The following is a 22,715-nucleotide window of genomic DNA, read 5'->3' as shown; positions in this document are numbered from 1 at the left end:
AAGACTAGTATTACTGGAAATACTCCATACTATAGAAAGAAAACCAGCCCAGATAGGTTGGATTTGTGTTTGGTATCTCTTTAGGGGGTTTTGTTATATTCAGTATTTTTTATTGAACACTGAGATTAAAACTCTAGAAATGAAAATGCAAGGGTCCTTACGATAGGTGCAGTTTTCAAAAAATTGATCCAACCCTCCTTATAGCAGGATCTTTTGTAACGCTCTGCTCCTGCAGTCTAAAACTATAAACCTGATTTTAATCCCTGCTTTTTGAAGCATTAGTGGCATTACTTTTGATATGTAGATGTTTAGATGGAAATATGAATAGGCAAAGTCTCCAGCAAAAACATTTGTCTCACTTACTACCATTGAAATGAGAGACTTCAGTGGTAATTTGAGTGGGGATCCAACTTCCCTATTTCACTTTATCACAGCATTGTCCTCTATTCCACAGTTCATTGATGCAAAACCACTACAGGTTTGTAGAGCAAGAGTGCTTCAGGTCAGGGTCTGAGCCTCATCATGGATTATGGGCCCTGCCCCAAAAGATTTTTCCTATGGTGCAGTTACTGGTGGCAGAATTTGGTAGAAACTCATTCTGCTTTTTTTAATCTTTAAGAGAGAAATAACCGCCAGAAAGTTTCATGCACAGAATTGTCCTTTATTTATGCACAAGCCCACAGAAAAGGGAGTCTTTGATAGCATCTTGTTTTCCTTACCTTGCTCAGTGAATGTACAGAAACTTAACCTTAACAAGACATATTCTCTTCTATAAAATATGAAAAAACAGCCTGGTCAAAAGAAGTTTTCACAATGATGCATGTAAGAGAGAAAGAAAATTGTGATTTACAGGAGCCCTCACCCACAACTTAAAAAATTATATATTTAAGACACTGGTTGTGCAAATGGTTATGTGTCAGAATCAGTGGAGTTGTGTGGCAGTAGTAAAACTAAGTATGTGCTTATGGGTTTGTAGAATGAGGTATTAAGAATTTTGTCTGCTCTTCATTGAGACAGATGGATCCAAGGAACTGTCATCACAGCTCCTCTGTTTTGGCATTGTGCCATGACACAGGAAAATTACTTTCTTAAAATGTGGCTGTTAAACTGTGAAAAGTGCAAAAAGATGTAGGGGACTGCAGCATTTCTGAGTTGAGTCCTCTTACAAAGAGGAACCTGGACTCAGTAGTCATGGGTTGAGCAGGAAGATGTGATCCCAGGTCAATTTAAATGGATCCTAGTCAGCGCTGCCATAGTTCTCCTGCCTGAACCTTGTCCTCACCTGTCCTACACAGCAATTTTAGGGAGAAAATGTGTCAGAATCTGGCCCTTCAAAGCATGTCTGTAAAATGCCTCCTGACAACTCTCATGAAAATGGGAAAACCCAAAGCAGAATTGCCTCTTACTATGAACCATGTGAGTTCTTTTTCCAAGCAAATTTACAACTGTGGGGAAAAAAGAAGTAGTCTTCAAACATTTTCTTACCATGGTCCCTGTCACCTCCTTTTGCAGATGTCAATGATAATGTTCCATTCTTCGTGTCTTCTAACTACGAGGTGTCTGTGCCAGAAGGCGCTGATGTTGGCACATCTGTGGTTCAGGTGTTAGCTACGGACTTGGATTCTGGCCTACATGGAGAGGTTTGACCTTACATCCAATTCTTTTCTTCCCAATAGGTTTTAGTATTAGTGAGAGTACGCAGACAGCAGATGACAGGGTAATGAGCCACAAACACTTCATACAGCACTTGTCAAGTAGTTGTCTAGCATATACCCAATGTATATAATATTGCTGTTCACGATCTTGTGATCCTGCATCATAGCATCTTATCTTAATCAGCAACCATGACAAAGAACTGGTGCATGATTCTCAGGGTTGCTCCCATGACAAGACATGTCAGGAGGTGGTTGCAGGACATGCTTCCATATTCATGCCACTTTGGCATTTCAGTGACAGTGGTTACGGTCAGTTAAACACAGCCACTTAAATATGGTCAATTAAATAACATTTCATTTCACCATCACTGGTCAAATGATTGGTAAAACCAACATTTGACCGTCACTGTCCTAATGACCCAACCCCAGGAAAAAGCTGTGTTATGAAGGAACCTGCTAATTTTCTGTGCATTTTCCTGAGCCTTTCCCAAAAATCCTACTAACTTCTCTGGCGGGGAGCTCTGGCTAGTAGAGGTCTCCTCTCTGTCACTGTTATTTTGCAACTTCTGAAGAGCAACCTGTGTGGTAGAAGTGCCTAGTGGTGCTCTGGGCATGACTTCAAGGTAGGGGTGGAAATGTGTTTTTTTCAGAAGAGGAAGCCAGACCTTTGTTAAAGGGATAAATGTGGATAGTTTTCATCAGCTTTCATCAGTGGAGGTTTTCATTTGTTCATTTGTTGAACAGGACCCAAACTCTGCTAGCCCTGGGTTTTTTTTTTTGAGATCAGAAGCACAATGGGTTTCTAGAAGCTGAGGAGACACCAGGGAAGATGTTATTCCATACATTCTCTGTCCTTCGGTTATTAGTGATCTTTCTTAACTGCTCTTACTGGCCACTGTTGGAGATTAGATACTGAGGTTGATGGGCTTTGATATCACTAATACAGATGTTATTCTGCTGGAGAATTCTGGTTTTTATATCAAAATGGGCAAAAAACTTAGAAAAATTATGTCTAGATGGACGGTCTTTCCTCAGAGTCTTTCCGCAGACAGACCCAGAAGGCCACTGGGGAAAGTCACAGCACTTGGATATACAAATGAAAGTGGAAAACGCAGCCACTCTAACTATTCCTTTTTAGGTTCACTACTTAATACTGAAAGATGCTAGTGAGGATTACAAGTTCTTCAACATTGAGCCTGAGACAGGAATTATTTCCACCCATGCATCTTTTGACAGAGAGAAAAGAGCATCTTACTTGATTGAAGTTCAGTCTCAGGACTCTTCAGAATCTGCCAGACCTGGGGTTCATGGACAGCCCAACACAGGTAAAAATAGTAAGGAAGTATACATTGGGTAAAAGATATCAGAGACTGGGTTCCTTAACTCTTCTAGACTTAGGGGTATGTGAGCTGCCTGGTATACAACAAGGTACTCCACCGCCATTTCCAGTCTGCATATTCCTCTTGCATTTCCTGTTTCCTTAGACACAGCCTACATACGGATTTTTGTCAGTGATGTGAATGACAATGCTCCAGCTTTTCCTCAGTCAGTGTATGAGGTCAGCATAGATGAGGACAGGGATGTTGGAAGTCCTGTTGTGACAGCAACAGCAGATGATGAAGATGAGGGTGAGTGGATCCTGCTTGTCTTTTCAAGTCCTCCTAGTACTACTGTGCATTGTGTTTAGGGCTACATCCTTCATGGGCAAACAAATCTCTGCATCCAGGAGATGATCAAGCATTTCAAGCATTTGTAAAAGTGAGGAAAGACGTTCTGGGCATATGAGAGATTTCCTTTTTTAGGTGCTCATGTTCACAGGGCAAAGTTAGAATCATAGAATCATAGAATGGTTTGGGTTGGAAAGAACCTTAATATCATCAAGTCCCAACCCCCCTGCCATGGGCAGGGACACCTCACACTAAACCATGTAATGCAAATAAGTTAAGCTAACATACAATCTCTCTGAGGCAGAAAGGAATCACCTGGAGCCACAACCATGCTGTAACTGACTCCTGAGCATTTGCTTGCTTTGTGCTGACTCCTGTGCTTTCCAGATCTCCCTGGGAGCCACTTTTACGTACTGCTATTGCAAGAAACTCAAACCTGTGTGCTTTTTTGTGAGTTAGTGGGCTGAATATGCTTGTGGAAGAATGTGACAACAGTGGAAGATGACATGGCCAGAAATTAAGGTAGGGAGAAGGGAGGAATAAGGCATGAGAAAAACCAAAAAGCCAGGCCTTCTTTTTGAGCTCACACTTATATCAGCTCTGATGGTGCGAAACTGCCCCTGCAGTGTGGTGAGACCAGATGGGCTGAGCCAGTCCAAGAACCATGCCAAGTGCAAGGTCCAACCATGCCAACTGCAAGGTCCTACACCTGGGTTGGAGCAATCCCAGGCACAGCTACAGGTTGGGCAGAGAAGAGATTCAGAGCAGCCCTGCGGAGAAGGACTTGGGGGTGTTGGTCAATGAGGAAATGAACATGGGCCAGCAGTGTGCTCTTGCAGCCCAGAAAGCCAACCGTATCCTGGGCTGCATCAGAAGGAGCGTGACCAGCAGGTCCAAGGAGGTGATCCTGCCCCTCTACTCTGCTCTCGTGAGACCTCACCTGGAGTATTGCGTGCAGTTCTGGTGTCCTCAACATAAAAAGGACATGGAACTGTTGGAACAAGTCCAGAGGATGGCCACGAGGATGATCAGGGGACTGGAGCACCTCCTGTATGAAGACAGGCTGAGGAAGTTGGGGCTGTTCAGCCTGGAGAAGAGAAGGCTGCATGGAGACCTCATAGCAGCCTTCCAGTATCTGAAGGGGGCCTATAGGGATGCTGGGGAGGGACTCTTCTTTAGAGACTGTAGTGACAGGACAAGGGGTAATGGGTTAAAACTTAAGCAGGGGAAGTTTAGGTTGGATATAAGAAGGAAATTCTTTCCTGTTAGGATGGTGAGGTACTGGAATGGGTTGCCCAGGGAGGTTGTGAATGCTCCATCCCTGGCAGTGTTCAAGGCCAGGTTGGACGAGGCCTTGGGTGATAAGATTTAGTGTAAGGTGTCCCTGCCCACGGCAGGGGGGTTGGAACTAGATGATCTTAAGGTCCTTTCCAACCCTAACGATTCTATGATTCTATAAGAACATGCACCACCAGTCATTTCCTGTCTTTGCTTCTCCTGTGCCTTTTTTGCTCCTTTCATGAGCTGGTCCAGCTCAACCTGCTGGAGAAAAACAAACCCATTGAAAAAAAGAAGGCAAGCTGATGCAGTGGTGACAGAGCCCAAATGAGCACCAGAGGAACATGTTGCTGGGAGCAGATAGGAGTTGACCATTTCTTTCAGTGGCCTGTGCCTCTTGGTGTCTATGTTGGAGAAGTAAAGAGGACATTTAAAACTGGCTGCTGCACTTGAGCGAATTGGGAAAAATGACTAGCAAGTGATGCTCAAACTCATGCTGCAGCCAAGCTCTTCCAAGCACTAATGTTGGGCACAGCCTTTTCGCTTTCTTGCTGTCCATGTTGCTCTAGTCTTCTCATCCACAGCTGACTCACAACTTAAAATGCTGAACATTCTCTCTACTCCTAGCAGTTCACCTATTTCATTTGGGAAATTACTTTCTATCTTGAAATTCAATGTCATGTTTGTGTTTTTTCTCTTTTCAAACATGTAAACATGGGTTTTTGTTACTAAAGATTTTGCAGCAATCAAACAACTGCTGTTATACAGGTTAAATGTTCTTCCAAGATGAATTCTTGCTCAAAATAAGAATTCTGTTATATTTTAGCACCATCCAGTGGTTAAAGAAATAAAGTTAAGGAATATTGGCATTTGAAATGAGAGGCTTAGGAAATATTGAGCAAAACTAGCTTCTAGTATTTTAATAGTATGTTATTTTATTATTGGCAAATGAACACACAATAAATCGGAGACACACAATTCCTTCATTGTCAATAAAAAGGCTTATGTGTCTGCAAATTATATTTCTAAATATAACTGCAGACCTAACACCCAATTTAGCACACACAAACCCTTCAAATTGCATACATGGACCATTCTGTTTGTGTCTATGTCTGTGTTTTATCTCCCACACACACTGTAACAGCCTGGGCAAGTACGGTTTCTCTTGGATACATGTTCACTATGTACAGCTGGACGGTGTATTCAGAGAGTGAACAGGCAGTGATCATTTGCTTTCTGCTGTAGGTGCAAATGCTAAACTAAGGTATCAGATCACGTCAGGAAATGTGAAAGGAGTTTTTGATGTGGAACCTGAGGTTGGAACTGTCTTCATTGCTCAGTCTCTGGATTATGAACAAGAACAACATTATGAGCTCCGGCTTGTAGCTTCTGATGGAAAATGGGAAAACCACACTCTTATCATCATCAATGTTGTCAATAAGAATGATGAAGCACCAGTCTTCACTCAACATGAATACCAGGGCAGTGTCTTGGAGGAGCTCACAGATCTGCCTGTATTTGTTCTAAAGGTAAAGCAATAAGCACAAAGCAGGGCAAAACCTGACTTTTTGTTAAGCTCAATCCCATCCATTCATAGAAACCCAAAAAGATAGTTTATTTAGGGTCACTGAGCCCTGGTATTAGGATTTAGCTAGCAACATTCTGTAAAGAAGAGAATAAAGAAAGCCTGGTTGAATTTACGTGGTGTACCTGCTCCCTTGACCAGCATAAATAACGGTTGGACTGGACGATCTCAAAGGTCTTTTCCAACCTAAATGATTTTATGATTCTAAATGTTGAAAAACGTGATAGCTTTCCTCTGCAAAGCAGAGTCAGCATATTTTGAGTAACTATATGAGCATAGTGTGGTTATCACATATACCTCATGCATTTAAGTCACAGACTTTTTGGCTACATTTATACTACCAAATAAACATTACTAGGAATTGTTCTTTGACTCAAACTTGATCATCTTCATTATTTTGGTGTTAGAGCAGTCTCTGGCATGTGGACTGCTTTGTTGTCCTAGCTAGCAGTCTCCTAAACAATCCTGAGATGCAAATCAGGAGCTGTAAGTTCTCTCTGGCCTGTGCTGATAATAAGCTTGACTGTAAGGCCACACTGTTTTTAAAGCTTTCTGTTCACTCAGAGAGAAACAGATGCTGTTTGCCTTTGTATTCCAGCACCAAAGAGTTTCACAAGAAACATTTGCACAGCAGATCAGTTATTACTTCCACTTGCTTCTTCTTGAAGTTATCATCTCATCTTTCCAAAATACACTGGGAAGTAGAATATATTAGTCTGTCTAAATGTCTTTTTGTTTCTCCAGGCTATGCATGATGTTTGTTGAAAGAGTACTTGACCCGAATGACTCAAACCAATAGATGTTTGCTGTTAAAATACATGCTCTTTGTTTAGCCTGCACAATACCAACTGCCATCAATAAAAGAACAGTAATTTGCTCTTTTCTTTTACATAAACACTTACCTGCTGTGGCTTGTTCCAGGTTTCTGCAACAGACCCTGACCAAGTGGCTGATCAAAATGCCATTAATTATTCCCTGCATGGACAGGGAGCCAGCACTGAATTCAGCATTGATGAGAACACAGGTGAGATCAGTGCAAATAAAAGGTTAGACCGTGAGAAGCGATCAACGTGGCACTTTCTTGTCCTTGCAACGGATGAGAGCGGAGAGGGGCTGACTGGCTTTGCAGATGTGATCATAGAAGTGAGGGATGTGAATGACAATGCACCCCTTTTCCTCTGTGTGGTGGATGGCTGTTTCATGGGCCACATCCCTGAGGATTCTCCAGCAGACACTCCTGTCACAGAAATGACAGCAGTGGACCTTGATGACCCAAAGGCTGCTATGAATGCTGTGCTAACATACAGCATTATTCAGAACGTCCAAAATGAAATTAATCTGAACTTATTCTCAATTGACTCAGTTAGTGGTACCATCTATACAGTGCTTGGGACACTAGATCGGGAGAAGGAAGACAAGTACCTACTTGTGGTTGAGGCCAGAGATGGAGGAGGGCTCACTGGGACAGGCACCGCCACTATTTTGGTGACCGATGTAAATGATAATGCTCCAGTCTTCCTGCAAAGGATCTACACAGCATTTGTCTCTGAGAATGCAAGTATTAACACTGAGGTGGCAGTAGTGTCTGCTGTGGATAGAGATGAGGGAGAAAATGCCATGGTGACATTCAGCATCCTTGATGGGGACAATGATCGCAAGTTCTCCATAGAAACGGATGAAGTCAACAACTGTGGGTTTATCAGGCTACGAAAGCAGATTGACTTTGAGAAGCCCCATGAGAGGGTGTTCAATTTGACTGTGAAAGCAGAGGACATGGATTTCTTCAGCACCGCTCACTGTGTGATCTATGTGGAGGACTCCAATGACCATGCTCCTGTTTTCTACCCTAAGTTCTATGAAGTAGCTGCACTGGGAGAAGATGCACCAGTTGGCACCAAAGTTGTTCAGGTTTCTGCTGTTGACTTGGATTCTGGCCTGAATGGAAGGTTTTCTTTTCACCTACTAAACAAGTCTGATCCAGATGGCCAGTTCTCTGTGGCTAGTGATGGGTGGGTGATGGTTGCAGGACTGCTGGATCATGAGATGGTGAAACAGTACCAGCTCATTGTCATTGCGACTGATATGGGGCAACCCCCTCTGACTGGCAGTGCCACTGTTTTAGTCACTCTGCAGGACATAAATGACAATGGGCCAGAGTTTGAAGCTCATTATAATCCAGTGGTCTGGGAAAATACACCTGCTCCACAGGCTGTCCAAATGAACGAGACCTCTACATTGCTGTATGCTACAGACCGAGACACTGCTGCTAATGGAGCACCTTTCTCCTTTCACCTTCTCAGTGATTTTGATAGTCTGACTAACTTCAACTTGCAGGACTTCCACAATGGAAGTGCCTTGCTCACCGCGCTGTGTACCTTTGACAGGGAAGTGCAGAAGGTGTTCTACCTGCCCATCCTGATCACAGACAGTGGAATCCCGCCAATGAGCTCTACCAACACACTGACCGTAAATATTGGGGACCAAAATGACCACCCACATTCTGCTGGCTACATGGAATGTCTCATTTACATCTATGATGGTAAATTACTTCCTGATGCTTGCTTCCACGTGTGACAGTAAGACCAAAGAAGCAGCTATGAGATGCACAGGACTCTGTCCTATTCCACATAAGCTAAGATCTTAGAGATGCTATTGAAGTTTCCTTAAGCCCCACCTGAGAGCAGTGGGGGTGCGGGCGGGGGGGGGGGGGCAGGGGGTGTGAGGGGGTGTGGCGAGGGGGTGCACAGACCATGGGCCATTTGGTTTGTGGAAGAAACTGAGTCAACCTTGATGGAAGTGCATAACTGGTTGCTATTCCATGCGTGTTTATCAAATGAGTAATGGTCTCTGGTTTTCAGATGCAGTTTCAGATGCATTAACATTTCAGGGTGAAAAAAATAACAAAATTCATAATGTTGCTGACAAGTGATGAGTCTGCTGAGAACCTTCTTCCTCTTCCTTAAACCTTTTTCGTCCTTCAGACTGCAAGTCAGTTTTAGTAAATACACATAAGCTGAACTTGTGTAAACTGCCTGAGACATTCATATAAGCCTTTTGCTGACAAATGCTGTTATGGGGGAATTTTCTGTGAATGTACTCTGCTTGTAGCCTGAGTACCGGGTCTTTTCTTTGACCTTAAATTAGCTACCTCTTTAAAGATTAAACTCATCTGTACTGTTAATTTCTGGGAGGGACTATTCAAGTCTTCAGATATTTGGTTATTTAAAATCTTAAGGAGAGACTGTATGTTACATTTATATAATGTGGGAGTCAAGGGCATCCTGAACTGCTTCCTACAAAATATCCAGTGAATGTTGCCGTAGTTGTCAGAGGGGTACAGGTTTCTCTCCTTTTTGCATGAAGTCCCTCAGTTGTCAGGGTTTATGCTGTTCCTTTTCACAAGGTGAAGTCCTGTATTTTTTCTCATCTTTGTGATCCTTGATTCTTTACTCAGTAGATCTGTGAATTCAGATACCTGTGGGCCTTTCCTTCAGAAACAGCTTTTGTAAAACAGAAAAATACTAATTTGAGAGCCTTGCTGAGAGAATGCAAAACTATCAGAATGCATGCTGCTTTTCATTTCATCCCAAAGTCTCACCATCTACCAAAAACAAGCCTAGTTACTGTAGTTTGGACATCTCTATCTTGCTGTCATTCCCTCCAAATTGCTATTGTTTTTTGCCCTTTAGAACCCAGTCGGTATTTTGGTTGTTTATCCTGCCAAACCCCAATTCCTCTCTAAACTGCCCTGTAAAATGCTGCAGTCAAAATAGTGAAAATCAGTAATTCCAAATACCTCTTACATCTTTCCTCAAAGGTGGCTTTTCCTTTTTCCTTTCCACTGCTTTTCATTGCAGTCACCAGTTGAATTAAATCTATGTAGCCATACAGGAAATACACAATAAGTGACACACCATACGGTATTTGCAAACTGATGCACATTTTCTCTCGGGAACTATCACAACCGGTTTTTGTAGAGGTTTTAGACTTAAGACAAACCAGTAAAACCAGAATGGCCAACCTGTTTGTGTACTCATGAGAGGTCTGATTGTACCACTTACATGCTGTGTTTTTTTAGGTATCCTTCCCACAACTGTACTGGGCCAGGTCAGTGCCCCTGACGAAGATGATTGGGATCACAAAATCTACCAATTTGAAGGGAAAACATCAAGGTATTTGGAAAGAAAAATGGGAGTTGGGTGAAATGTATGGAAAACTTGTCCACACACAAAACCATTAAAAGTATTTAAAGCACCTTTTTTTGAAAACAAGTGTGCAAAAGCATTTTGTTGGTTAGAAGCTTGTGTGTAGCTCTACCAAAGTCCTTCTGAGTATGAGACTGCAGTAAATAATGCTGCATACCAAACTCATCCACTTCCCATTTCCTGATGGCCTAGAACACCATTATAAATCCCTGTTCACAGTCATACCCATAATCAGTATCAGAGGGCTACTACAGAAAAAATACCCACTACCATTCTCCTTCATCCTAGCTCCTGAAGAGCTGGTGTTTTCATGCCACCATTGGTTTTAAGACCTTATTTGTATTGGCTGTATTTGTACCAAAGTGTCTGGATTATGACCAGGGTTGAGATGTACATGTGCCATTCTAAGGTTTTGACAGAGGTGTCACTCTCAGTGGGTGTATCTAAACTATGAGTTTGCACGGTTTGCAAAGTTATGGCTGTAGTAGCCTGAGTCTCCCCACACAGTTAATATGGCATAGAATCAGGAAGAAACTTTCTGGATATACTGGTGAAGAGTCATTAGGAGCCAACAGAATGCAATGTAAAATGTTCTGATTTGCTCTGATCCTTCATGAGGGAACACATCTGCTTTCTCTGATAGCTTTCCCAAAATGAAGTAGATCAGAAAAAACATCAGTAATGATAATTACTACTTGGCTTTTGAACTTCTTTCAGCTTGTTCCATGGCTTAACTCTTATTACAGGTACTTTATCCTCAATGATAACTCAGGTTTGCTGACTATTAAAGAAGGAATCCCATCAGGAACATACAACATAAGAGTCAGAGTCATTGACGGAGTCTGGCCAGATGTTGTCTCAACTGTAAAAGTTGTAGTGAAGGAAATCAAGGATGATGCCCTCCATAATGCTGGTTCTATACGAATAAAAGGTAAGCAATATGAAATAGGATCATAATACTGAAATCTACCTCTTTAATGTTACTGCTATGTTACTTAGAATTCTAATGCTCTTAGACATGGGATGAGCGCTTTCTAAGCAAGGGTTTGAAAATGCATCTTTGTTTGCATGGTCCTCTGAAACTGCATATGAAGAATCATCTATGGAGAAAAAAGACAGCAAGAAATGCTTGTCAGAGAGACAAGAAAAACAGATGAAAGATTTCTACACCAACTTTTTAACAAAACAGCAATTTGTATATCAGAAAAAAATCTTTATTTGAACAAATGTCTGCCTGAAATTTCCCAAATTGTTTCAACCTCTGTGCAAAAGTAAAGTCTTCTTAAACATTTTTTTTTATTTAAAAGAATAATAAAAGAAAGGAAATTAATGAGTTGAAAAGCTTCAGAACAACCCAGAAAAAAACCCAGACAAAAGAAGCTTCAAACCCTGAACAGAAAGCAGCATGGAAAATTTCAGGTCTAAAAATGAAAATACTCCTGAATTTGTAGTTAAGTCTGTTTTCTGCAACCTAAATCTTTATTCTGTGGTGCTCCTCCCTTTTACTGCTACAACAGTTGCAAGATATATGTTTGTCAGGCTTTTAACTTTTATTACAGATATCACTCCAGAGGAGTTCATATCCCAATCCTCTGAAAAACAGAGTAAATACTACCAGATGAAGAAGCTCCTTGCAGAAATTGTATCAGTCCAACTGGAAAACGTTCACATTTTCAGTGTATTAAATAGCCCAAGTCAAACCCCAGGGGTTGATGTTTGGTTTGCAGTTTATGGTCCCCCTTATTACAAAGCAGAAAAGCTTAATGGCAATGTAGCAGCCTCCAGAGCATGGGTGAGTATTGATGCTACATATGAAACCACAGCACCTTCTCATTGTGTCTATTCAGATAATATCCATTGCCTAGTGCATAGTTAGAATGACTGAGGGGGTAGTGTCTGAGAAAAATGTATAGTTTTAATCAGTAAATCCAAATAGTCCTTTGGCACTTATATTAGAAGTCTCAAATGTGAATATTTTAAAAGCCAGCCTATAAATACAAATTAAGTCACCCAAACATAATGAGCTTTTAGGAATGTGAACATATTTTTCCTATTGAAAAGACTGTAAAACTCTCAATGAAGTATATATTTGGCTGTTGCCTTTCTACAGTGTTTAAATGTTTCAGTTTTTAGTCCTTTACACAGGAATGTTCTGCAGCTGAAACTCACAAACCAGTCAAAAGTTCCAACTTTCTGAGTGAAGAGAGCAAAGCAGTAAAATAATCACTCTCCCGAGTGGTTTCTCCAGTGGAAAACCAGGGTGTAAATGTGCATTGACAATTTAGTGAAGTTCCTGTCCCTCTTGCAAAAAATGTATTGATAAGAGTTACATAACTCTCTTTGTTGGAAATGTGTCTGTTGGTAAACAGAGGCTGAAATATGAGTTATGTTTAGGAGCAGTGTTGCATTACCAATTCACTCTTGCCAGGAAAGGTATTTCTACATTGGCCAATGCCTGTCCACCCATCCCAGTAAATCTAAACTAAAAATACAGTTCAGATGCTATGTGAATAATCCATCAGAACCATCAGTGGTTAATATCCATCAGCTTTGGAGGAATATGATATTTTTGTCCTCTAAGTGCTTGCTCAAGCTATAATTGACTTGTACACCAAGGCTTTGTCCCTAACAGATGCCAGGGTGAACTGCCTTCATCTGGATATGGTGAGGTAGATGTTGGAAGGGCAGCACAGCAACGAGTTTTGAAAATAAATAAGGCTTGGTATTTTCATTGCTGTCATCTGTGAGTTTCCTTTCTGTGGAAAAGTCACATGAATGCAACTGATTGTTCTCCACAGCTGGAAAACATCCTGGATATAAATATCACTCAGATTAGCATTGATGAATGTGTGACTGCAAACTGCACTCATAGCAGCGGATGCATCAGCACGCATGAATGGAGTCATATGCCAACAATAACCACAGCTGGAGGGATTTCACTGGTGTCTGTGACAGTCCTGAGTCATGCCCTATGTGGCTGTGCAGCTCGGGAGAGCCCTCATCTCTCTTGCTCCTCATACCAGAAAAACCCTTGTTTCAATGGTGGCACTTGTGTGGATACTAATTTGGGCTACAGGTTGGTAAAGCTCTGTCTGGTGTGCAAACAGAATGCTTCCAGTTCAGCATCCTGTAAGGAGGATGGACTGGAATCTTGAGGAGGCATCACTGCATATCTTCTCACTGTGGCAGATCTGAGTTTTGTTATACTTCATGTGTGGGTCTTGCAAACAAACCTCTATTTTCAGGTAGATGCCCAGGTTTGTGAGTCTCTGGGAAAACTCTGGGAAGCAGGAACTCCCTGCTCTCCTGCCCATTTCTGTCACTCCTTTAGTTTCCCCCTCACAAGTTCTGTTATTGTCATGCTGTGATTACTCTTTTCTACAGAATCCCCAGCATATTAAGGAAAGAACCCCAAGCACCTCTTTTTGATAGTGTAAAGAAAATAAACCAGCAAGCAGCTTGCAGTAAGAGTGGAGATGTCAAGATCTATGACAGTCCCAACTCTTCTCACTTTTTCTGGACATTAGCATCCCACAGCTTTCCTGGGGAGATTCCAGTTGGACAATTTTTCACAACGAGAACAATCAGCCATTAGAATAATCTCCCCGAGGGAGGTGGTGGATTCCTCAATATTGGACATCTTTAAGATTCTGCTGGGCAGGGTGCTGGGCCATCTTGTCTAGACTGTGCTTTTGCCAAGAAAGGTTGGACGAGACAATCCTTGAGGTCCCTTCCAACCTGGTGTTCTATGATTCCTCTGATTTCCCTGTCAACTTTATGAAGTCTTTAAACAAGCTGATAACTAAGCCTAGTTAAAAGTGGGTTTCTTTTTAATTCTTTTATGAAGAGATTAGAGGTTTTCATGTGTTTTGTAATGGGTCTGACATTTGTTCACAGAATATACTTGCACAGACATATTATCATCTAGAACTAAAGCTAAATTGTGTTTGTAAAGCAGGTCAATAGGAAACATTTTTTGATGGGAGTTTTGCTTGTGCTTAACCCATGCTATGGTCTAAGCAACATGGGCTCCCATGTTTAAAGTGGAGTCTCCTACTGTGGGAAGAGCCTTTTGTGACTTCTGCTTGGATGGAGGATTTTTGCTTTTATTTTTCTTAATAGATGCAAATGTTCTGCAAATTTCCATGGACCAGACTGCCAGCAGACAAAACACAGCTTCAGAGGCCACGGTTATGCCTGGTTCCCTCCTCTTAAGCCTTGCTTTGAGAGCCGCATCTCCTTAGAGTTTATCACCGAAGTTGCTGATGGCCTTCTGTTGTACCATGGACCAGTGGCACAAGGGCAGCCTGGAGAACAGGAAGATTTCCTTGCTTTAGGTTAGCACTTTAGAGAGTATTTGTTCTTTGTGCTTGTGTGAAGGTGAGATTCTACTTACAGTTGATAGGTTTTTTTTTAAGTAAGGTTCAGTAATTTACTTATGGAGAATAAAGAGAATGCAGAATAACTTGTCAGTATGCCCAATTTGTGTCCTGTGTCACTGTGCTGGAAGTTGGACTTTTTAAGCTGTATAAAGAACTCCTCCAAATAAAATCTAACAGCAACAGTTGTTTCAACAGAGTTGGAGTGGGAACATGGTTAGTGCATACCCAATAAGAGTCTTTCCTTTGCAGAGCTTTCTGGTGGTGTCCCATCGCTGACTGTGAGCCACAGCTTTGGTGAGCTTTTCCTGCAGCTGTCACCAAAAGTTAATGTTGCAGATCGCCGCTGGCACAATATTAATATTATAAATGATGGAAAGGCAAGTGTAAATATGGGCAATCCTTTGGAAGCAGGAACCTAGTTATTCCTTTCAAATCCTTTCTCCCTTCTGTAGAACTCTTCTATCAACCAGTCTTTCACCACCTCTGCAATAGCAAGGATTGAAGCCTGTCAGCTCAGATGTCCCCTTAAGTCTTGAAGCAGTGAAGCAGAACAAGGTCTGGAGAAGTCCAATACAATTTTGAAACTGGCCCTGCTAATCCCTTTGTTTAATGAGCCTATCTATGTCACTTCAGAGCTGTGACAATCCAGGGGTTGGTTAAATGTTTCCTGGATTGATTGGGTGAAATATCCTTAATTTCTCTGAGCAGGAAATCCTGCCCCACCAAGTGACCTTAGACATGCAGCACAAAGGAGACAGACATGCTTTTGTGTAGGGAGAACATCTTGCTGATATAACACTGGTGAAGCTAGGCTCCCTTTTCCTCTCCTGAATAAGACAAGCTGGGGGGCATGTCAGGATCTGGGCTGGGGAGCCTGGCAGACCATCTACTCTGCTAGATTGTCTCTCTGAGTTCTAATCTGGCAGAAAAGTGCAAGAAAACCCCATCTTGCCTCTACTGTGTGATTTGGCATGGTCCTAGTAGAGTCAGGTCTTTCTTTTGTATGGCTCCTTAGTTATACACCATGCGCAATACCCTTCCAGATTAGTATATGGAAGTGTTCTATTATCTTCATGAAGTTTCCTGCACCATCATTGCTAGTTACTATTCCCCTCATGCTAAGTGAAAGAAAATGTGTAATTAAAATGTATGCACATCTCTGGATGCAGTTGTTTTAAATAATGTTTTTCTCTAGAAAGTGAAGCTGATTCTTGACCACTGCACAAATGTCTCCATTAGAGACAATGACAGTGTTGTTAAGAAGATCTTCCAAATGGATCTTTCTGCCTGTGAAGCCTCTGGAGAGATTGTGGGATCTCAAAGGTAAAAGAATCCAACCAAAAAAAAAAAAGAAACAAACAACCCCCCCCAAAAAAAAACAAGAACTGGAAACATAATTACTCAAAAAAGCTAAGAAAAAAGCAGGGAGGAATCAGCCAAGTTGCTGAATTTTGCATGCCACTGGTTCTTTCTTTCCTTCCTTTCCCTTCAGCATGGGTAAGCTCTTCAGTGGCCACCAGGCCCTGCAATTGGGTGGAGTTAAGAAGACTTTGCCTTACCACAGTTCACAAAGGCACTTCAGAGGGTTCGTTGGCTGCATACGCAACGTCATTGTTGACAGCAAGGTAGGGCCACTAAGACTAGTCTTGGTAGTTAACTGTAGTCAACTGTCTTGCTGTTAACTGTAGACACCTGATGTGATGATACTCTTTGTCCTTTTCCAGGTCTATGACTTAGAGCACCCTGCAGAATCCTCCAACAGTACTCCTGGCTGTGTCCTCACAGATGAAATGTGTCAGAGTGGTGGGACAGCCCCCTGCGGGGCCCATGGCAAGTGTGTTGGTGGCTGGGATTTCTTTCACTGTGACTGTTCCCCAGGATACGCTGGACCAGCATGTGAAAAAGGTACTGCAAGTTCTAGGGAGAAATTCATGGTGAGGATCAGTGGGAACAGCAGCAAACATACTGCTTTAAAATTTGCCATGACTTTGAATTGAGTAGTGTAATAAGATCATGCAGTACTCTGGGAATGACTTAGATCTGCAGCAATGTAAGGATCCTTCTAATTCTTGCTGAATAAAGTTAATGGCCCAGATGGGGGTCTTGTTGATACCTGCTTTACATTGCAGGAGAGGCAAGTGGTCATATGGGTTGTTTTGTCCTTTTCATCACAGCATTTTATCTCCCAGTGATGAAAGATGAGACATGCTGCATTGTGCCTTCTTCCTCTGATCATACTGATCACAAAATGTAGCTAATGAACATGGTATTATTTGCCAGCTTGCAGTGGTTATCAGACTGATGAGGTTGCCAGCTCAGTATGTTCCTTCTGTGAAACCTGAGGGCATAACCCTCAAATTACCCTCAGACCCAATTTTCCATCTATAAAATTCTGATAATTGCATTTGTGTCTGTCACTGGAATGAATTGAAGGTTGTGCAATGCCTCTAGACCACAGCAGTGGGTGCATGTGGGGACATAATATCAGGCTGGCTTCAGCAAATGTGTTACCCTGTACAAAAGCAGCATGAAGTATGTATCAGAGAACAAAAGCATGCAAGGATGGATAATTAAAACCTAGGAGTCACAGTAAGACAGTGCAGAATCTTAGCAGAATTCCAAACTTTAGGAAATAAATACTTTAACTTCTTCTTTAACATGGCCCCCACACAGCCATGTTCAGGTAGAGGGGAAGCACACCTGAAGTTGGCTCTGTCCTCCCTATCTTAATACCTTCAGCACCCATTTCTGAAGCAGAAATTGGAAGTGAGTTACAGGCATTTACTGGGACTTAACCTGTCCTGTATCTGCCTTCTCCCTCTAGGTACAAGGTACAAATTATGAGGTTAATCTAAAAGTCTATAATGAGCACCAGTTTCCTGTAACTTTGGGGGCTTTGTGTAGTGCTGGAAGAAAATTAGCGCCTCAGTCCTGTTGTTTGAATGAGCTACAGGTCAGGATGAGCAGCAGTGAGCAGCTGGAAAAGAGCGCATGCAAGATAGCACTGAATCAGTGTGTTGTTATTAATACACAGGACTGGTGGTGTATTACATATATTTCTTCAGCTTGACTCACTCACTTCTTGTATATGGAACAATAATACCATATGCAGGCAGCCAGACCCTCTATTTCCTTCTCCATCTGCTACACAAGACTTAAAAAATTACTTAGCAGAAGCTCTCTCTGTCCAACAGGGTGGACAGAGAATTATAATAGACACATTCTAGGCCTGAAGTGTTCACTGTTTAAAGCATTTATGATAACCACATAAGTGGTTAATACAGTTCAGTTATTTGTATTAACATTTCGCGGACAGATGATACTGGTTTATAAACATCTGCCTAGATTTAGGTTTTACTCTGTTTTGCATTATCTTGGGATGCTGGCTCACAAACCTAAGTGCTGTATTGGCTCTTACCCCACACCACTGTGGGACAAACCAAGTGCTCAGAAAGTAATTACTCAAAATCCCTAATTCATAACTTGGTGTCATAGGAAAACTAAGATTGTTTCCAGCTCCTTCTAATATATTGGGCTGCAAAATGCGGGTGTTCAGCTGGTGCTTTATGAATAGCGGAGCCATGCTCACAGCAAGGAGCAGACAACTGGGGACAGTGTCCCAAGAAAACCTCCTGCTCATCAGCTAGAGTTTGTAGCTGCAGACATAGTGAACAAGAAAGAAGAGTGTGTTAAGAAAAATACTAGGAGGAGAATAAGCTAGAGGAGAAAAGAAAGCACACTTCAAGAAAGAAAAGAGAGGAGAAGCAGTGAGAGGAAAAAAAAAGAGTGCAGAAATTAAGTCTCTTGATCATTTCATATTTCATGTCCTGGGAACCAGATTAAATGCCCCAGGATGAGCTCGGCACTCTTCGGACTTCTACTTGTGTGACCTCAGATTAGCTGTTGATGCCCCAGTGTTCTTCCTGTCTAGTAACTAACTTGGACTATGTCTTTACTTGGTAAGAATAAACTTCTTTTTTCAACAAAGCTGTGCTCAGAACAAGCAGATCTAGGATTGCTGCCAGGTAGTGAGACTGAACTGGGTGCCTGCTGCGTAGAGCACCAGGGTCTTGGTGGTTTAGTGCTTTTTGATTTCCACAGAAGTGTGCAGTGCAACTTGATCAAACTCTGCTGGGTGGCTGTCATATGGATTCCCCAGCTTAACAGGAAAATAATTAATTTCAGTGCATTTTCCCTAGTTAAAACATGAAATACTGACATGATTCTGTTTGTGACACGCAGAATGTTAGAGACAGTCTCTAATTGTCCTTTTCCTGCCTAAATTCTGTATCTGTTTTGTTCTTTTTGTCTTAGAAGTGTGAGGGGTGTTTTCCATGATGCTTCATTACTATGCCAAAGTTTATTAAGAATTAAAACTCTCTCATTCAGAACTAGCTAATGCTCAAGCAGTAGAGATCTGAGGGAGCAGTAATTTCTGAGATTTTTCAGTTTTTATGTGTGTTGTGCTTAGTTCTTCCTGAATGGGCTTTTGGAAGGGACAGTTGGATCCATTATGAGCCAAGAAGCGTCCTTAGCACTCACAGCACTCAGATCCAGATGATGGTGCGCACCCGTATCTCCCACAGTACCCTTCTCAGCTTGGCTTCTGCAAGTGGGAATGACTATATCCAACTGGAGGTGAGCAGTCCGAAAGTCAGCTGGGAAGACTTAGAGGTAGACATTGGTAGGAAGAAAACTGATTAAAGGGTTCATGTGAGTTTTAAGAGTGGCCTGTAAATAAAAGAGTTGTTAATTCCTGGTCCTGCAGTTTTCTTGTAGTAATTTATATCTGGGGATAAGGCACTTAAAAACAGGAGTGCTGTTTTCATTTTAAAAACTCAGGTTCATTTCTTTAGGCAGGACTGTGTAATTACATTTAGAAGTGCATTTCTGTTTCTGAAGGTCTTTATCATCTTCCTCTAGGTGGTTGAGGGTTTCTTTAACGTTAACGTCAGTTTAGGGGACAAGAATCACTCTCTGAGGATGAGGACATTACGTATAAACAATGGCCAGTGGGTTCTTCTGACCATGGAGCGCTACAACAATGAATTTACCCTGCGTGTTAACAGTGGTGGAGGAGATCAAGAAGTGACCTCTGTCTTGGGTGCAAATAGATGGTTCGAGATGGAGTGGGCAAGCATTGTGCTAGGAAACCGCCTTCCCAATCATTCAGAGAGCAATTTCCAAGGTAAGTGATATGATAGGTTCCTAAAATGAAGGAATTAAAGCCTTAAAGAGGCATCTTTGAGTGTACTGGAGAGTCTGAAACCCAAGTAAGAATTCCCATGGAGGCTACTATGCCCCTCTTCAACTAGGGAACTCACAGCCAATGTGCAACTCTCTATTTGCCATTGTATCTGGTTCTAGTGAAGGTATCCTGCAGATATTAAAAAATAGCACTTCAGATTTTTATTTCCCATGCCAAAGCCTCCAAGCAGGGAAATCATGTTGTGATCTTCACTGTCTTTTTGCCTCAAAAGGGTTTAAGGAACAGACACACCACCTCCTGGTAGGAGAAGAAGGATTTGCAAGGCAGTTCATTTCCTGGAGTGGGGTGCTGGGACTTCAAGATTGTGGCTCAGGAAGACAGCTTTTTCCATTCTGTTTCTTCTCATTAAGCCCCACTTTTACAATTGTATTAGTGGAGCTGTTCTGATTCATAGCACAGTTCTGCTAATTCATTGCATTGGTACAACCAAGCTGTTCTGGAGGAGTATTGTTGCTCTGTAGATCAGCCAGAGCACATGAGCACATATCCTGTAGCTCTTCTTCTAAAACAGAACAAATGAGTAGTATAAGGATCTCTTCAAAAAATGTTTTACATTTTGTACAATGCTTTAAGGTCTCCTACATACGTGTTGGGGGCTAAGCTTGAGGTGGGGAAGTTGCTAACTCAATATATTTCTCTTTGATGCAGGTTGTATGCGTGATGTCCAGCTGAATGGTCAGCCACTGCTTGTGGAAGGCAAAAGCACACAGTTTGGCTTAATTCTAAAGCGGCAAGGTGTCACGATGGGATGCCATTCCAGTGCCTGTAGCAGCCAGCCCTGTTACAGCCCTTTCCTTTGTGTAGACCTGTGGAGGAAATATGAATGCCGGTACATTAAGCCTTTGCTTTTATCCAGGGGTAGCTGGGAAGTTCTTTCCTTCCACCTTGGTTCAAGAAATTGCCTCTTAGCAGTAAAACTCCCTACTCCTGCTGGCCAAAGAGAGGCGTCCCAAGGACAAATCATTCTCTCCATCTCATCACCCATCATGAACCAAACTTGCCTTTTCCTGCAAGTATGACATGGAACCTACCACAATTTTTATCATGTTGAGAAGATCACATGCCAGTAAGAGAGAAATGTTTGTGTTTCTACTAGCTCACTATGTTAGACTTTATATATAGTTCCTCAATGTGGATTTTTGCTTTGCTTGAAAAGACTTTAATTATTTGCTTTAAAGAAATCATAACAAGCTTTGCTCAACACAACATACAGCTCCAGGTGCTTTGCTTGCCTAAAAGATATCTTCTGCTTTTGTTGTTCAGGTGTCCAGCTGGGAAAGTAGAAATGACCGACAAACTTACAGGGCTCAGACACTGTACCTCATCACCCTGTGGATACTGGACCTGTAGGAATGGGGGTACCTGTGTAGCTCAATCCCAAGACAAGATTATCTGCCAATGCCCCGAAGGTTACAAGGGACGATGGTGTGAAATTAGCCAGGTGAAGGCAGGAAGACCCATGGGACTCAGCTCTGGCTCTATTCTGGCAATCAGCATGTGCCTCCTTGTCTTCCTAGGTAGGAAAGCAAGTACCTTTTTTTGTTTCTTTTAGATCTTATACCTTGCTCCACTGAATCAAGCCTGCTTTACCCTTTGATGTTGTGATCAGTGTTTCACTTTTTCTGGAGATCACTAGTTGGGAGTTTATTTGCGAATACTAAAGACAGGCATCAGCACATAGAGTTTACTTGCTTTGGAGCCAGTTCAAGCAAATTTAGGACTTCTCCCCTCACAATAACTTTTTCAGCCCTTCTTAAGTAAGAGCTTTCTATGTGTGCAAATCTATGTGCAGCTATATCCATCTGAAACTTCCACCTGCCCTGAGCCCTTACATTTGTAATAGATAGGGGCCTACAGATAGTACCTGCTATTCACACATTAGGAAGGAAAGATCTTGCTCTATAAAGTTTATAATCTGAACAGGGAATCCTCATTAAGAATGTAGGGCAGAAAGAGATGTTCACCATGTGTCCAGTTTCAGGTGCACTTTGGCTGAAAAGTTAGTAACATGATAAAACTATTTTCGTATTGATAAACTGCATACACAGAATAGTAAAGACTCCATGATTATATTACACTTGTAACCTTCATTAAAACAGTGTTTTACTTACTTTGGGTATCTTATTTACTCAGGATTGGTGAAAGGCCAGAGACTGGCCAAAATGCCTTCTATTTAAATGGATTCCTTTAGGTAAGTAAAATACCCTTTTAATGAAGTTTATAATGTAATATACATAGATGATTCTTTATATTCCTGAATATAAGTTGTTTATATATTAACAATTATGCATTTCTTACCTTGGAATTTGGTTGTCAAACTAAGAGTTGATTTAATATCTCTGGAGTCATATAACTACTTGTTAATCATGCATCATACTTTGTCAAATGACATATAACAAATACGTCATTTATTTCTTGCAGCACTCTTAGTCTCCTACACAGTGTGGAGTCAGTGGGGAAGTTCAGGGTTTCGGAAAGGAGGAATTTACCACATTCCTGAAGAGCGTGAAAGCTGGGAGGATGTTAGAGAAAATGTTTTCAATTATAATGAAGAAGGTGGTGGAGAACGTGACCAGGTATGATGCAGCTTCAATCCAGTCTTTGCAAGTGCAACCTCCCCTCACCTTCATTTCCCAGACCTCTTATTTAACTTATTGTCCTTATCCAATTGTTT

General features: G+C 41.8%; 1 protein-coding gene across 1 annotated transcript in view; it reads left to right on the top strand.

The window, feature by feature from the left end:
- Nucleotides 1-22,715, top strand: part of LOC134156500 (neural-cadherin-like) — a 38,860-nt gene that overhangs the window by 14,995 nt on the left and 1,150 nt on the right. The window contains exons 13-31 of the mRNA XM_062604580.1: nucleotides 1,513-1,640; nucleotides 2,794-2,980; nucleotides 3,140-3,283; nucleotides 5,846-6,129; nucleotides 7,107-8,724; nucleotides 10,264-10,357; nucleotides 11,137-11,321; nucleotides 11,950-12,182; nucleotides 13,189-13,466; nucleotides 14,513-14,727; nucleotides 15,022-15,149; nucleotides 15,968-16,095; nucleotides 16,265-16,397; nucleotides 16,497-16,677; nucleotides 19,244-19,410; nucleotides 19,696-19,960; nucleotides 20,690-20,870; nucleotides 21,305-21,558; nucleotides 22,463-22,617. Coding sequence (XP_062460564.1) covers nucleotides 1,513-1,640; nucleotides 2,794-2,980; nucleotides 3,140-3,283; nucleotides 5,846-6,129; nucleotides 7,107-8,724; nucleotides 10,264-10,357; nucleotides 11,137-11,321; nucleotides 11,950-12,182; nucleotides 13,189-13,466; nucleotides 14,513-14,727; nucleotides 15,022-15,149; nucleotides 15,968-16,095; nucleotides 16,265-16,397; nucleotides 16,497-16,677; nucleotides 19,244-19,410; nucleotides 19,696-19,960; nucleotides 20,690-20,870; nucleotides 21,305-21,558; nucleotides 22,463-22,617 — 4,958 coding nt within the window. The remainder of the gene's footprint in view (nucleotides 1-1,512; nucleotides 1,641-2,793; nucleotides 2,981-3,139; nucleotides 3,284-5,845; nucleotides 6,130-7,106; nucleotides 8,725-10,263; nucleotides 10,358-11,136; nucleotides 11,322-11,949; nucleotides 12,183-13,188; nucleotides 13,467-14,512; nucleotides 14,728-15,021; nucleotides 15,150-15,967; nucleotides 16,096-16,264; nucleotides 16,398-16,496; nucleotides 16,678-19,243; nucleotides 19,411-19,695; nucleotides 19,961-20,689; nucleotides 20,871-21,304; nucleotides 21,559-22,462; nucleotides 22,618-22,715) is intronic.

This window comes from Pezoporus occidentalis, unplaced genomic scaffold (genome assembly GCF_034315485.1).
Source record: "Pezoporus occidentalis ecotype Australia unplaced genomic scaffold, CSIRO_AGI_Poc_V1 ctg87, whole genome shotgun sequence".
Taxonomy (NCBI): Eukaryota; Metazoa; Chordata; class Aves; order Psittaciformes; family Psittacidae; genus Pezoporus; species Pezoporus occidentalis.
Note: the sequence above shows the minus strand (reverse complement) of the source record. Positions and strands in the feature narration are given on the sequence as shown.